This window comes from Bactrocera oleae, chromosome 2, assembly GCF_042242935.1.
Source record: "Bactrocera oleae isolate idBacOlea1 chromosome 2, idBacOlea1, whole genome shotgun sequence".
Taxonomy (NCBI): domain Eukaryota; kingdom Metazoa; phylum Arthropoda; class Insecta; order Diptera; family Tephritidae; genus Bactrocera; species Bactrocera oleae.
Genome location: NC_091536.1, coordinates 19,263,448 through 19,279,240, shown reverse-complemented (window position 1 = coordinate 19,279,240; position 15,793 = coordinate 19,263,448). Strand labels below are relative to the sequence as shown.

At 35.2% G+C, this 15,793-nt stretch overlaps 3 protein-coding genes across 4 annotated transcripts in view; 1 reads left to right on the top strand and 2 right to left on the bottom strand.

The window, feature by feature from the left end:
• REPTOR (repressed by TOR) overlaps positions 1 to 5,835 on the bottom strand; it is a 68,871-nt gene extending 63,036 nt beyond the window's left edge. Inside the window, exon 1 of the mRNA XM_036377837.2 lies at positions 5,690 to 5,835. The gene's annotated coding sequence lies outside the window, so the exon portion shown is untranslated. The remainder of the gene's footprint in view (positions 1 to 5,689) is intronic.
• A 1,383-nt stretch (positions 5,836 to 7,218) lies between these two features.
• Positions 7,219 to 9,505, bottom strand: LOC106627669 (BUD13 homolog). 2 transcript variants are annotated; one of them, XM_036377839.2, is made up of 2 exons: positions 7,410 to 9,505; positions 7,219 to 7,349 (listed from the first exon to the last, which is right to left on the bottom strand). In XM_036377839.2, the coding sequence occupies exon 1, from the start codon at positions 9,403 to 9,405 to the stop codon at positions 7,423 to 7,425; it is 1,983 nt and encodes a 660-aa protein (XP_036233732.2). In that variant the 5' UTR covers positions 9,406 to 9,505; the 3' UTR covers positions 7,219 to 7,349; positions 7,410 to 7,422. The 2 variants fall into 2 exon arrangements, with proteins under 2 accessions (XP_036233732.2, XP_014103333.3); XM_014247858.3 differs by having other exon boundaries at positions 7,421 to 9,504.
• A 391-nt stretch (positions 9,506 to 9,896) lies between these two features.
• mld (molting defective) overlaps positions 9,897 to 15,793 on the top strand; it is a 203,341-nt gene continuing 197,444 nt past the window's right edge. The window contains exon 1 of the mRNA XM_014247942.3: positions 9,897 to 10,115. The gene's annotated coding sequence lies outside the window, so the exon portion shown is untranslated. The remainder of the gene's footprint in view (positions 10,116 to 15,793) is intronic.

Sequence of the window (15,793 nt, the reverse complement as noted above, 5' to 3'; positions counted from 1 at the left end):
TAAGAGCTACCCAGTTTGACGCATAGTGATTTCATTTGCAAGCTTTAGAAGTTGTCATTCAAGCAGCTGAAACTCACGTTGGCCAAAAATGCATGACTGTGAACAGATACGGCAACAAGTAAGGAACTATGTCATTTATTGGCGCAGACATAGAATTTTAGGTTATGTTCAACTGACTTTTCATCAACGAAGGTTCACAGACGGCGATATGAATTTTGCAAAAGTGTATTTTCATAAATAATACGGCTCTTTGCGAAACAAATTTGCTGCAAATGTCTACAGTAACAAAAATCTCGTCATCTTTTCTTCCAGGGAGACCACCCCAGTTTGAAGGTGGAAAACATAATTGAACTTTGATTGTCGCACTTTTGAAAGTAAAAAAAAAAGCTAAAAGAAAAATTTCTAAGAATTGTGACATTTTGAACTCATTACAACAACGCTCCACGATAGTTTTGACATTTGCAAAGTGGCAATTTGATCCAAACAAAAGTTAATTGAGGTGAGATAAATGATGCAGTTTCCAAATGAAGTTTTTTGTAATTATTGTTGTTGTAAATTCTAGCTACTATATATTTCAACAACAATTAATGATAGGGAATATATCATAAATTAGCGTTCATAAATAAGTAGACAAAAAGTAGTGATTTTAACACAAACCAGCCAAACCGGTTGGAGCGGTGTGAAAAGAGAAGCGCAGCACAAGAAGTGAGTCATTATATCTAGCTGGCTTTGTGACATGCTTAAGAAGAGCGCCTTTCATTTTACAATTAGGATGAGGCGCAAAACTTGCCCACTCCTGAAAAAAGAATGGAAATTCAGCTTTCATTTACAACAACACAATTGCCGCGCTCCACACACGCACAAGCAGAACCATACACGAGCACATACACATATGTACAAGTATGTATGAATGTAGGTCTGTAAGAAATCGGTCAGCTGAGGTGCAAGTATGGTGAAATGAAGGGACCAGAGATTTGCACGTGTTCAAATTAGCGCAACCAGTTTTCAAAAGACTTTTCATGACAAATCTGAGGGAAATCGCGTTTACATGTCAGCGTCGTGGCTATTGTCTAAACTTCGAGAAAAGCCATAAGGCAGAGCACACTCGAATCAGAGGGGTGAATTACATAATTTCGTATTGAAGGACAAACGCATACTGCGTTGAAGTAAATGTAAGGATATAGCAATTGTAAATTGGATTGGAAATGAATATAAAAATCATAATGGAAATTCCTATACAAAGCGCACAATCTGACTTACCATAACATATACATATAACATACATAGAGATATACAAATGTCTGCAGTACATAATAATTTTTCTTAGCTTAAGCTCCCGAAGGACAATGATCATATTTGGAAGCTTGTGCTGCATTAATGAGCCCTACTGTACTCTACAATCGGAATGCCCGAAACAATTGTTGTAAATACTATATGTATGTATATAAATTCTTCGAGTGCTTACCATAAGCACATAACTATACACGTTTGGCTTTGTTGTTAGTGCATGCAGAGTTTCTCTTATTTAAACTACACAATTTTGTAAATTTTACATTAAATCAGGGTGTAAAGCAATTAAAACCACCACTAAGCGTTATGTAAAGTGCTAAGCGCATGGTAGTGTAGAAAAGACCACCAACACCTTTATAACTACAAAGCAAGTCGAACACAGGAATTCGTATTCTAATTACATATAACGGGTGCCACAAAAGTACTAGGATTTTTTTTTTGGAAAGGCGAGGTCTTATCGGAACACTGAATAGGCTTCTGGAGATGCAGAGAAGGTGCTGTGGGTCGAAGTATTTTTTATCACTTTTTTTATGAATTTTTTAAAATTAATTTGTGTTATTGCTGGAGTTGTCACTGTAGAAGGCTTCTATGTATGTCGCTACTTTTCAACCTTGTCTTTGAGGGCTTGTAGATACGACTTAATGTCTTCGTAGGAGGCAATCAACGTATCACGGCAGCCGACAAGTTTTGAAGGATTTTTATTTCCGATTCCAACGATTTGTAGCAAAAAAATTTTAAGTTTCAAGCTTCGTCATTTAGTAGTAGTCTTATTTCTTTACTCCAGCTAGTGAAGAGTATGCAGAATGAGGCGAACAAGTCAGGTTGAGTCTGACAATGTTAAAGAATGAGATCTTCTTGTTGAATTCGAATATATTTTTTCGCAGAGCTTACATATAGAAGTTATTTTGGCGAACACTGCAGTTATTGTTGTGCCATTTATCAAATAATCTATGTTTGGATGGCATCTAACGGGGGCCAAAGAAAGGAGCTGTTGCGAAAACGGCCCAACACAGGGAAGGGGAGTTAAATTGATTGGATTGCGTGGATTTAAATAGGCAATCGGGGAGCAGCTTACTATCATGCGGGCACTCCTCAACTCAAATCATCCTACTTGCATCGCCTTCTTGCAGGGTGTTTTCTAAATGAGGCCACAAACTATATGAGTGTTAGCGACGATAAATGCTGTGGTGATAACCGAATAGAACAGAATAGTTGCATTGATGGAATTTTCGTATAATTTAATTGAACAGTTGCCCGATTTAACAATAAAATAATTGTCAATTGTATTCCGATATACATATGTATCTAGGTTTATTATTATGTACATTTTTTTTTGGGCAAGTTGTTGTTGTTGTAGCGGCAGAAAACATGCCTGCAGTAATTTAGAGGAATGCTGGCGCTTTGACAGTCCTAAGTCGGATAAAAATCCGAGTCCGCTAAGGTTACGTAGATCCAACTGGCGTGAGAACGGTCCCTAGGCGAATTCAGACAGGGTAGTGGCAATAAAGTAGCGAATTGCTTCAGTACTGCCAATATCAACTTGTATTCGATTGCATGCTATGACCCGTACGCTTGCAGAGAAGCAGGTTAAAAATTAAATATATATATAATACATGTGTATGTTTACAATTGTGAGGGAAAATCTGAATATATTTCCACTTCTGCTGTTTAAGTGCTTTGCTGCCACCATACATAGACTCCTCTTGCATCTCCATCTTCTATTTTTCATAATTTTTAATACGTCGTCGTGAAAAGCTTATGCGAAATTTAAAAATTTTGCCAAATACTTGACATGCATAAATATAAACATACTTAGCGCTTATAAAGACAAGAACCCTGCCGTTCGCTTTTTGCTAGGAATCTATATTATATAAAACCAATAGTTTAAATTTCAAAATACTTGCGTTAAATTTATACACACAAGCACATGTGTGTGGAAAACAAGCAAACTTACCTGGCGCCAAAGTACGGTATCAGTAAGTTCGGCATCTCAATAGTCTACAGAAATTCTTAGTGTAAATTCTTAAGGCTAGTTTTTACTTTGGGGTACACCGTATGATGTCAAAGAACTTTTCGAGGTGAAATTCCAAATTTATTCACAAGCATTTGCGCGCTGATGTAATACCTAAAAACCCAAGCAACAATTGTTGTCATAATGTAACTGTGACCGTAGTGTGACGTCAACTGCTCTATGAGGGCAGCAACAACAAACTTTTACATACAAAAATAATTAACAAAACTGCTTTAAAAGCACAACAGTCCGCACTGAGACATATGGTCTCAACAACACTATTATAGTTCATTAGACAGATGTTGCCTCAGTGCTGTATGTGTGAACTTGATAAACATTAGAATTTGTTCATATATTGTGAATTTTTTTTGTTGCTGCTTATATTATATTACAGTCACATAAATGTATTTCGAATGTGACGAGTTGAAGGAACGAATTCATGGTCAGATTGTGAACAGTGTGAAACAATTAATAAAAAAAAAACCAAGGGCAAGGGTAGTAGAAGACAAAGGGCAGCGATCGCACTCGCTAATGGCAAGAAACTCACGTATATGTAACTATAGCAAATGCAATAACAATCCATAAGATAGTAGCCGATATAAAGAAGAATTAAATAAATTAAACAAACTAACCATATGTACATGTTAGAGTGGATCAAAAAAATTAAAATTTTTTTGATTAAGTTAAGCGTTTACGAGATAGTCATAGTCAAACATCAATGAAAAAAATATTATAATAATAATAAGAAAGAAATAATAATAATAATAAAAATAATTTAAAAAAAAATAATAAAAAAAAAAATTAAAAAATAAAAAAACATAATAATAAAAAAAAATGTAATAAAAAAGAAAAAAAATATTAAAAAAATAATTTAAAAAAAACATAAAAAATAAGAGTTTCTTATAAACTATGAGTAGTTGCTATTTAAAATGATTCTTTATTCATTGGGTCATAAAATTCATAAGAAAAACAAGTAAGGAAGAGCTAAGTTCGGGTGTAACCGAACATTTTATATTCTTGCAACTTGTCAGGTTCAATGTTTGGGAAAGACCCTCAGGTGCACAAGTTATGTTAGAACAACAAAAATCAATACATGTATATGGTAGTTTGGGTAATTTGTGGACCAATTTCACATATTTTCGGCATTAAACTATAGTACTTTTAACAATATTATATATTTCTATATGTTCACTGTAGGAACTGGGGCCATGCCAACACAAATCACAATCGTAAGAGACTTTTTTTTGTATGTAGAACATTAAATTTCCTACAAAATCTATAAAACGATATATTTTTCCAAGTAGTTTGAAGGGAGAGTTGAAATTTTCTATCTGATAATAAGAAAAAAATAAAAAATAAAACTGTAACGCGGAGGATCTTCCCGTTACAGTTAAGAGCTCATACTTGGAGAGACTTTTTTAGAAGCGTCTAAGAACCTATTTTTTAAAGTACCAAGTGAAAAAAATATTCGTTTTTTTGAATCACCCCAGTATGGTAGATTTGTATGTAAGCCGGCATACATATAGATATGTACATATAAATGTATATACTATAAGAATAATTTAGCCAGTCAGCAGTCATTAACGAATATTCATGTAACAACATATATACATATATTGAAATTTGTGAGATTCATTGAACGCGCTCATCATTGTAGAAGTCAAGTTCATGGCAAACAGAAGTAGAAGTCGTAAAGGCTAAACATGTGCACATACGACTTCCCATATTTGATCGAAATCATCTCAAACAGCAATAAATTGCTTAAAGGCTTAAATAAAGAACGAATAATAATAAAAATTTATCGAAATTTACAAGATCATTTATTAGAAAATAGTTTTCCTGCAGAGGTTTTCCAAAAACTCATAACTTCGTCAATTTTGCTACAATCGACTTGAAATTAAGACACTACATTCTTGTATTATTATGCATCCATTAAAAAAATCGAAAATAATTTTAAAACCCCTACTCTTCCCTTAAGTGCTTTAGTTAAAAGCCAGTGTAGGCTGCATGGAAACTATCATTCAAAAATGTAACAATAAATCCTAGATTAAGTATTAATTCACAGCTCTTCATTGTTAAGACCGAACAAAATATTCAAAATTATATTAAATGTACCATATTGAGTAAACACATATACGAGTATTTTATAGATTTTTAAGTTTGTGGTTAACGTTGGTTGTCCCTTCTACAATAATTGTCTGTTTTGTGTATACGCTTCTAAGCAAGTATACACAGTGTAATAATCAAGTGCTAATATATTCAGCTACCTGGAGCAAACCACCACCTTCATCAAATTGTCAACAAACATGCCAGCACTTCCAGGCTTGTTCAAAACAACGTGAGTAAATTTGTTTAAATTTTATGTGTGCTTTACCATATTCCACTTACCAATTGGCATCGATTCTATTAAGTAATGCTTTGAATTATATATTTTAAACATTTCAAACACAAATGTTTTATACAAATTAAAACACTATATTTTAAGATTATAATTGCAGATAAAACACAAATGGCATGGAAACACAAATAGAACTAACTTTTGTTGTTGTTTTATTGCTTAGCACATCCATTTTAAACGCTGCTTTATCTCGCTGTTTATTTTGGTTCTATGGCTTTCAGCGCCAATTTGAAGTTATCGATAACAATCATTATCGACCAATGCAACTCGTAGAGTTGCATGTAATTGTTTTACAAAATAAATAATGCAGTGAACCATGGAAATATATGCAAAAGCAAAATTTGTAATAAATATAGGTGAAATAAAAAGTTCGTTCGATTTTTATCTAAAAGATGGCGTTATTGTCCATAGTACTAGTGTTACGTGTCGCATCATGGCATACTATACGGCGCTGAAAACGTGTTTATTCGCGCTAAAAGTTTGTCTTTGACAATTTTTCGATTGATTGGCGAAAGCGGCTGAAAAAATTAATTTAGTTTATGGGCCCGATACTGTAAACGAACGTGTAGCACAAAAGTGGTTTGCTAGGTTCAGTTCCGGTAATTTCGATGTCAAAGATGCACCACGAGTTGAGAGGTCTGTCGTCGAAAATTGCGATAAAATCATGGAAATAGTATAAACAGATCGTCACGTGATCACTTATTTAATTGCTCGATGTTTGGGTGCCACACGAACTAACACAAAATAACATGATGGACCGAGTTTCCATCTGCAAATCACAACAAAATCGACCCGTTTCTGAAGCGGTTAGAGACTGGCGGTGAAAATTGGATCACTTACGACAACGTCAAGCAAAAACGGTCATGGTCGAAACGCGGTGAGCCGGCGAAAACGGTGGCCAAAACCGCATTGACGGCCAGGAAGGTTTTGCTGTGTGTTTGGTGAGATTGGCAAGGAATCATCTACTACGAGCTGCTCCCCTATGGCCAAACGCTCAATTCGGCCCCCTATTGCCAACAACTTAACCGCTTGAAGGCAGCTCTCATCCAGAAGAGACCATCTTTGATCAACAGAGGCCGAATTGTGTTTTATCAGGACAACGCCAGGCCACATACGTCTTTGGTGACGAGCCAGAAGCTCGAATAGGAGGTCCTAATGCACACACCTTACAGTCCGGACCTGGCACCAAGCGATTACCATCTTTTCCTGTCCATGGAGAAGGCGCTTAATGGTGAGAAGTTGGTCTCAAGAGAGAACTGTGAAAATTGGCACTCCGAATTTTTTGCCAATATGGACGCAGCCTTCTGCGATAGGGGTATAATGAAGTTAGCAACAAGTTTACGAACAAAACGGCACATATTTGACTTAAATTGGACAAATGTACACAAAGTTATCATCTTTTGAAAAAAAACAAAAAAAAAAAAACCGAATGAACTTTTTACTTGACCTATTATTTAAGATACATATTTGTATGTACATATGTCTGTAATTATATTGTAATATTATAAACTCTATCAAATATTTTTCTTTTCAAATAAAGTTTTATTTTTTTCTCTTAGGAAATGTAAGTTTAAAACAGCAATATGGAATGTCCATTTCACTGAGTCTTTGTCCTTGATTAAACAATTATATTGGCACGTCAACGCCACACTAAAATTAAAGAAATATTCACTTTTATTTATGAAATAATCAAACTTCTCGCTTGCATACGGTATGTTCACCTTTACATGTCCTCCACACTGTATAGATATGCTTCTTCCTGGAGCGCACGTTTCTCATTTTGTACATCAAACCATTTCTTTTCAAAACCATTAGACCTGTCCACACCATCCCATCTATAACCGGGGCGTATACCGAATCGATTCTCTGGAAATGAGCCTTCGTATTTGGGTATTTCGACCAAAGATCCCTGATCCTTTTGACGCTCCTTTTTCTTCTTTCGCATATAATCCAACATTGGATCTTCAGCGCGCTCTTGGTCTCGTAGATAATTATCCAAATCTTTGTCGTTCTCATAGCGCGCTAACGGTTTACTACCTTCGTAGCTTTCAGCTACAGTCCGTTGTCGATACTCTTCTACTTGCTTCAAACCTTTGCCCCAACGGTCATATTTCTCTTTTTTCTTGCGCTCATGTTCTTCTTTTCGTCTCCGCACCTCAGGGTCTTCTGCTTCAGCATCACGTGCACGTTGTCCCTTTCGACCCGTGCTACGTACACGCACCTCAGCATCCCGTCCAGATACTTCTTTAGACATTTCATTATACATGCGTTCCTCTCTACGGCGACGTTCTTCGGTTTCATGTGTTAGCGCTTTGGCATCCTGCAGACCAGCTTTCTTACCGTCAAGTGTTTTACTTGCTTTTGGCTTATGTGTAGGCGGTGGAGAATCGCTATCTCTTTGTACAATTTTAGTCCATCGACTATGTGTTTGTGGCGGCGAAGATGGTTGTTCTTTTTTCGCAGCAACTTGACGTAGTCTTGATGGTGATCGTTTTGGCGAAATTTTCTCACGTTTTATGGGAACGGGGGAAAAGTTTTTTTGGCGCTTACCGTCGTAACGCCTTGGAGGCGATTGATCACTAGAATTTCTTTCGTTTCTCCTAGCAGGTGAAATACTTCGCTTCCTACTTTTTCCTGAATTGTTTCGCCTTGGTGGGGACTGATCAGACGATGAGTTCCGTTTATTACGGCGTTGTGGGCTCAGGCTAACGTTTCTACTTCTACTTCTATGATTTTTTTTGGACCTCTGTGTTTCTGTTCTAGGCGGGCTTTGGTCAGAACTAGCAGATCCAGCCGCATGCTTTCGACTAGATTGCTTTATTTCTCTATAAGGTGAACGGTATTTTTCTCTGGACGAGACTTTTTGTGGTGATCGACTTCTTGTCGAATTCTGACGATGTTTACCTGCGGAATTGTTTCTCTTAGGACTTTGGTCTGAATGTTGACGTCCATTATATGTTTTATTATTTCGATTATCTCTTCTCGCCGGACTTTTATCAGAAGTATCTTTACCTCTTCTCTGAGGACTTTGATCGCCATCTCGATTGCTTCTTCTAGGTGGACTATTATCGGGGGTGCGTTGATTTCTACTCATGTGCGTTTGTTTCGATGTGTGTTCAGTTTTTCTTGGTGGGCTTTGATCAGATGAATATCTTCTTACTTTATCTACTCGGCCATATGGAGAGTGCACATTTTTTCTAGATTTTCTTTCCTCCGGTGAAGTATAATTTCTTGCAGATTTGGGCGACGCCTTATCACCATTTTTCTGTCTTTGAGGTGAACTGTACTGTGTACTTTGATTCAAGTCCATTTTTGTATTACGACGTGGCGGTGAAAATTCATCCTTAATTTTACGTTTTATTTGTTTGAGACCCCACAATTCTTGTTGTGGCTTACTATTAGCATTCTCCTCAGGCTCATCCTTCACAACTATACTGCGCCACTTTAGTGCATTTGAAGCGTTGCTGACGTCTTCTATGTATTCAGCCACTATTTGTGGCGCATCTTCACCACCTAAAATAAGTTCCTCATCGAATTCCTCCTGCGTTTGACTATAGGCGACATCGTCATCGATAATTTTCACTTTAGCAGCGCCAAATTCTTTCTTATGTTTCTTGTCCTTCTTTTTCTTTTTCACTTTATCCCCGGATAAATATTTCTTTAAATATTCTTTCTGATTAATTTTTGTAGCGGCGTGTGATGACATATTTTATTGTTTTAAAGAATAGTAACTTACTTTATTAATAAATAAAAGGTTTTAAAGGGATAAACAGCTGCTTCGCTGATTTTTATTTGCTGGTAAGCTATTCACAATAGAGGTGTACATGTGAACGCTTACAGCTGTTAAATGCCAGCGCCATCTGCTGTTAATATATGTTGATGGTGTGGAACTTTGATAATAAGTTGAACCAGAGAACGTAAATGAATTCATTTGATCATTTACGTTCTCTGCTAGAACAAACGATTTTCAAAATCCGTATTTTACGTACATTAGAGGTTGATATGTTAAGAAACCAAGGTTTTATAACTTTTCAGCACACAATTTTAAAATGTAAAAACTGTTTTAAAATCAATGTTGTATAAAAACTAATATCAGAGAACGTATATATGTTCGCTGCTAATATTACGTTCTCTGATGATATACGTTCTCTGCTAGTACTGTTCGATTATCTGTTTTCAGCACATCAGCCGGTAGTTAAACGTCAAAACGAAAATATTTAAAAAAAATCCCGTGATTGCAAGAAAGTAGTACGATTTGAATTATATACCAATGTTTCTTTAAATAATTATATATTATAAAATAAAGTTGCGCAGGGCGTACAAATGTATACAGACATATGCGTTTTAAGTGAAATGGTACAAACTGATTGTCTTGATCGAATATGGATAATAATATCCATATAATTATGGATATTGGTACGTACATTTGATTTTAACTAACCTTAAAATTGTAATTGGAAAATATTTGACTTTTTTTATATTGAGTGGCTGTTATGGATGTAAACGTTATGCTATTAAATTACCTATTGCTAATTCTACCCTGTGCGCCAAGAAGCTGCTGCTTATTTCGCTTATTAGTCTACTCTCCTATGTTCTCATTTGCGTCCGGCCCTGATAAAGTGAATCGCTCATTAGAAACTATTGCACCAATTAGCGACAAATCAATTTATGTAAATTTAAATTGTCTATTTGTTGTTTGTTGTAATTCACAGTGTTCTGTTAGTAATATTGTTCTTCTATTTGCTTTTGTTGTAATTTATTTGTTATGCAAAAAAATAGTTTGTCAGTTTGTACATACATATGTATGTACACATTTATATAATTATCTAGCTTGGAATGTGGGCGCGCATTCATTTACATAATATAGAAACTAGCTGCCGATGCAAATAAGAAAAATGAATAAGTACTTTAAAAGGAATGCCTCATTATTACAATAGTTGGATGCAGACTATTTGTTTTGTTAAGAATTGTTATATAATTTTAGATGCTAGAATATGCATTTGAATACATTCTTGATAATTGTGTTGTTGTATTTTAATGTTTGAAAACAGGAAAAAATGTTAACTTAGGTTGCACCGATGCTGGTATTCTCTTCACGAAATTATCATACGAGAACTTGATTGTGATCGGCCGGTTTGTATTACAGCTATAAGCTATAGTGGTTTGTTCTGAACAAACTTTTTTTGAATTTGTACCGTTGTCTTGGACAATAACTCATGCCAAATTTTGTGAAAATATCTCGTCGAATAATAAGTTTTCCATTTCAAGACTGGACTTTGATCGATCAGTTTGTATGACAGATATCTAAAAAACAAAAAAAATACTGGGGTCCAGAATATACAGACAGGCTAACATTGGTAAATGAACTCAGCTCGTCACGCTAATAATTTATACATACATATATGCATACATATGTATGTCTATATTATATAGTGTCTGCAATGATTCCTTCTGAGTATTACAAACTTCGTGGCAATCTTAATATACCCTGTTCAGGGTGTAATTATATACCTAAATTATATTATTTTTTCATGATATTTATCTTGTCAAAATTTCCTATCAGGATATACTTACATACATACATACATACATATGTATATCTTATGGTGAGTTCAGCTTTTCTAGAAGCCATCCTGTGCATAAAGTAGATGGATTTTCGCGAATACCATTTCGAATTTACATCTACAAGCTAAGTAAATAAGGAAACGTTGGTTAGCAAACAAAACAAATACAATTAAGTGGATTTAAGGTAATAAAGGAATCTGCCTTTCTTATATATTTCCCAGAACCACTTACACCACAGTTGCCGTTGCAATGCGGTTTTGACCATCATAAGCAATATGAATTACAATAGAACTACAAACGCATAAAAGCCTTTACAAGAGCATATTCGTATCTGTGCACATATGCGTTATGTCTTAAGCATATTATATTTCATTTTGAATGGCTCAAAATTTAGCTGATAAGCCAAACACGCGGCCCACGAAAAATCTTTTTTCATCATACACCCTGGCATACATACATTCTTATTTACAAACATGGTGCACCCAATTGCCTCGAAATATTTGGAAGGCGCCAACATCTTAGTGTTTGTTGTAAAAGCAATTGAGAGAAAGGCAATAAAAATTTGAAAATAATCAGCATCGAAAAGTAAAGTGAAAATATATATTATATGTACATATACACATATATGTACATATGTATAAGCATACTATATGTAGTTATTTATGTGCGTACACAGACGCTATATTTAAACAGCAAGTGTTTGGTCTCGGTGCTTATTTGTTTTCATATCTGCGCTTTTATAGCACACAGCAGCAGTTTCGTTAGCGCTATTGTGTACATAAAACCGTCTAAAAATAAATGTTTGACGAAATGTGCACAGGATTATACTTAAATGCTTTGACAAGTGTAGCTACATATTTCAGTATGCGCCAGCCAATATCTTTGTTGAATAATTTAAACCACTCAAGTGACCACATTAAATGTCTTTCGATTATCTTCTAACTTTACAAGCGACAATTCGACCTAACCGATACATTTCATATGGAATGTAAATTAATATATAAATATTTACTGAGCTATAATTGTGTGGAAAGTAATAGCAGCGTGCAGCTCTCCACAAATAAATATAATTTTTATAAATAAAAAAAAGTTAGGTTATGTTAGGTGAATACGTCAAATATAAAACTATTGGTCTGTAGCGTTGCAAAATGAAACTGAAACATGTCAAGGATTTGCAAAATTTAATACATTTTTATTTTTAAGAAAACTATAATGCAACATTTTTTTTACACACAGCACTGTACGCAAGTACTTTTATAGCAACACTTTCATTTTTATATTCATTGTCCAGCAATGCTGTATTTTGACCGCAGATGTGCATAAGCCGTTAGTCTACGCAAGTAAAATTGACAATACCGAAAAAATTATTGGAATTTAGCAGAGAACGGGTTGACATTTAGCATTGATACATGCACATTAAAACATATGTATGTTTGTATGTAAGTATGTAGATATCTATTAAATAAATGCCATTACAACTACTCGTCGCAAGCACTCCTCCAAAAATACCCAAAATATTGTACTAATGCTATGCAACCCCATTGTGTCCAACACAATACTTCCTCATGATAATCAGCTGCACAAAAGGACTAAATTGTTTAAGGTACTTTTTTTTCGCCTTCACTTGATTTTGTCATCGATAAGAACCGAAGTGTCAAACACACACATTTGTGCATATGGCGGACCATGTCTATTGTTACGCACCAACGCATGCGACATGTTCATTACTGTTCGCGCCATTTTCGCTGCTAAATTATATAAAGTAGAGCTATAGTTAGTCATAAAAGTATTGATACTCTAAATAGTGCCGAAAGCATTTTTTCCCTTTGAGACAAACTTTTAATCGATTTTTCACGAATTGCTTTATGCTACTAACTCTTCTTTTCAATACTGCCAGGCCTACAATGCGTCCGTGGAAACAATTTTTAGGCAATATCTGCAATCTTACATCATGTTCACACCAAAAATTTGAAGTGATTAGATTAGATTTAATTTAGTTCACTAATCTAGACTGTCCTCACTGCCGTTGGCGATTTATAAAACAGCGGTTTTTGACCAGCCGTTCGAAGCTGTGTCACTTTTCTTGCCTCAAATCTATTAGATCGGCTTCGGCGGCCTCACTTCACCGTACTCGCCTTTGATACTATTTTCTGCCATTTCCACTTACCATACTTGATATTGCTTCAATTTTTTGCTTAGCGTACTTTAGCGCTTTCCTCGGTTGGGATTTGAAACTGTAATATACCGTTTGGTAGTAAAGCACTCGGCAGCACAAATTGCCTGTATTTACTTGTATAAAAGATAATAGTTTAAAATCTAACGTTAAATCAAAATCTCTTGACTCAGCAATTATTTCGTTGAGAAAGAGCTTTCAAAATGCTCATAAAAGCTGTAACTGACCGAACAAAATCAAGATAAAGAGCCTGTTCCCTTTTTATGCAATAAGAAATGCACCTGTGAAGGGTATTATAGTTTCATGCATATTTGAATTCCGGCATTTTCCAACAGCCCTTCTGTAACAACAGAATCTCAACTGTGTCACCACTTTTGGTCGACACTGTATATAAAAATAGTATAGCACAATGTTATTGGGTGTCATAGGGATCGGAGCCTGTGCAAGATAATCACATAGGCAAATAGAAAAGCAATCAGCAAAAATAACAGAACACAAGCGCGTTTCATCAGCCATTGTATGGACCAATGTATGCTTGTGTGCGTGTGTGTGTGTGTGTATGGGCGTGTATTATTACTATAAAATGCGAATTCACACAACAAACAAACAACGAACATTTCGTCGGCGGCGTAGCGACCCATCTCTGTCTGGGCATAAGTCCATTGTGCTAACTAAATTAAAATTTAACTATATTTGAGCATTTCTTTCTAACTGACAATTACACACACACACATATATATATTATATATATGTGCTTTCCTTTATGTACTTTGTAAATATATATGTAGTTGTGCGGTTGTGTGTGTGTGCGTGCTTATGCGTTGTGACATAGCATAAAAGCGTACAATCGAAGAAAAAATCACGTTCGCATAAATAACCAACATAAACGCATTGATTGCTTGACGTGGGACAACAATTTTATAGTAAAATTCAAGCTCACAAACTCAAGCGTGCTTATGTGTGTGTGTGTGTGTGTGCATGCATTGTGTGTTGACAGGCCGCCGTGTCGACGGTAGACAGCATCAAACCCATCAATATGTACATATGTACATATATGTTGAGAGTGTGTGCGAAAAAAAATACAGATTTATTCTCCTCCAGCTTGTTGTTGCTGTTGTTTGTTGTAGGCAATCAATATTATATATTAGTTGTTATAACTTTAATTTGAATTTTTTTCTTTCAATCATTTGTTGATATGGTGATGATTTAAAGCCGAGCGGCGATGGTTTGTTGTTGCCCATACTCACACGCACACATGCAAAGAAGCAATCAAAAAGACATACATACATACACACAACGGCATATTGTGTTGCACTGTGCCTTGCGGTGTCCATTACACAGTGCAAGTTCGGCCAAGTAGTAGGCCAACAATAAGCACTAAAACAACAACAACAACAATAACATATATGAAGCAGACCAACAGAGCAATTCAAATCAAAATTATAAACTAGTTGGTGTTTTTGTTGGGTTAAGTGGCAAAAGTGGGCATAGTCGACGAACCGAACAATTGTTATGTGTCAAAGGCGAATAGTGATGCCACCCCCAATGCGGCCATGGACAGAAACACACACATCACTTATTTGTTTTTTTTTTAAATATTTGCTAGTGTAGCGGTATTTGTGGGGGGCAGGAAATTTGAGTTATTTTTTCTCACATACATACATACGTTACCGTTTACCGTTGAATGTTTGATTTGCCGGTGCTTGAAATTGAATCCTTAAGTGTAGAAATTAAGATAAAGTGGAATTTACTGCAACACACACACACATACATTTAGCTACTAAAGTAACCCAATCAAATCATAAGCAGATTCTGCGAAACGCAAATTAATGAATGTGTACACACACTCGCATATGCTCAATAATTACATTGTTGTTGTGTGTGTGTTAATAGTGAAATTAATGCAACAATTGAGGTTATAACTTGGCGCACAATGTGTCTAGCGTGTGGTGTTGAGTGTAAGTTGCGCGTTATAATAATATTCATATGCATATTATAAACCAAACTCCCTTCTGGGTTGTAAAATGTTAGGTTAGGTTAGATTATGTCGAGTTGAAATTACAAAATAATTACCAATATTCTTAAAATAGGGGTTTAGGTTAAGGTAAATATGTAAGTGGTTGGAATAGCGGAACTTATTTGTGCAGTAACGTTATGTGAGCTTTCGATATATTTACGAAGGTTGTACTTTGCTTGACATGAACTGAATCCTTTTAGTAAATGTTTTTGTAAAAATAAATTTACCTTTAGCTAATCTGAATTAGCTGGATTTCAATATAAAAACACAAATCTACTTTTTTCTTCATTGATATAAATATTGTGTGTAGAATAATTGGATGGTTTGTTTGAAAAACTG

What these genes read in the sequence shown, in the direction of transcription:
- LOC106627669 (XM_036377839.2), bottom strand. Translation starts at nt 9,405, where the DNA reads ATGTCATCACACGCCGCTACAAAAATTAATCAGAAAGAATATTTAAAG.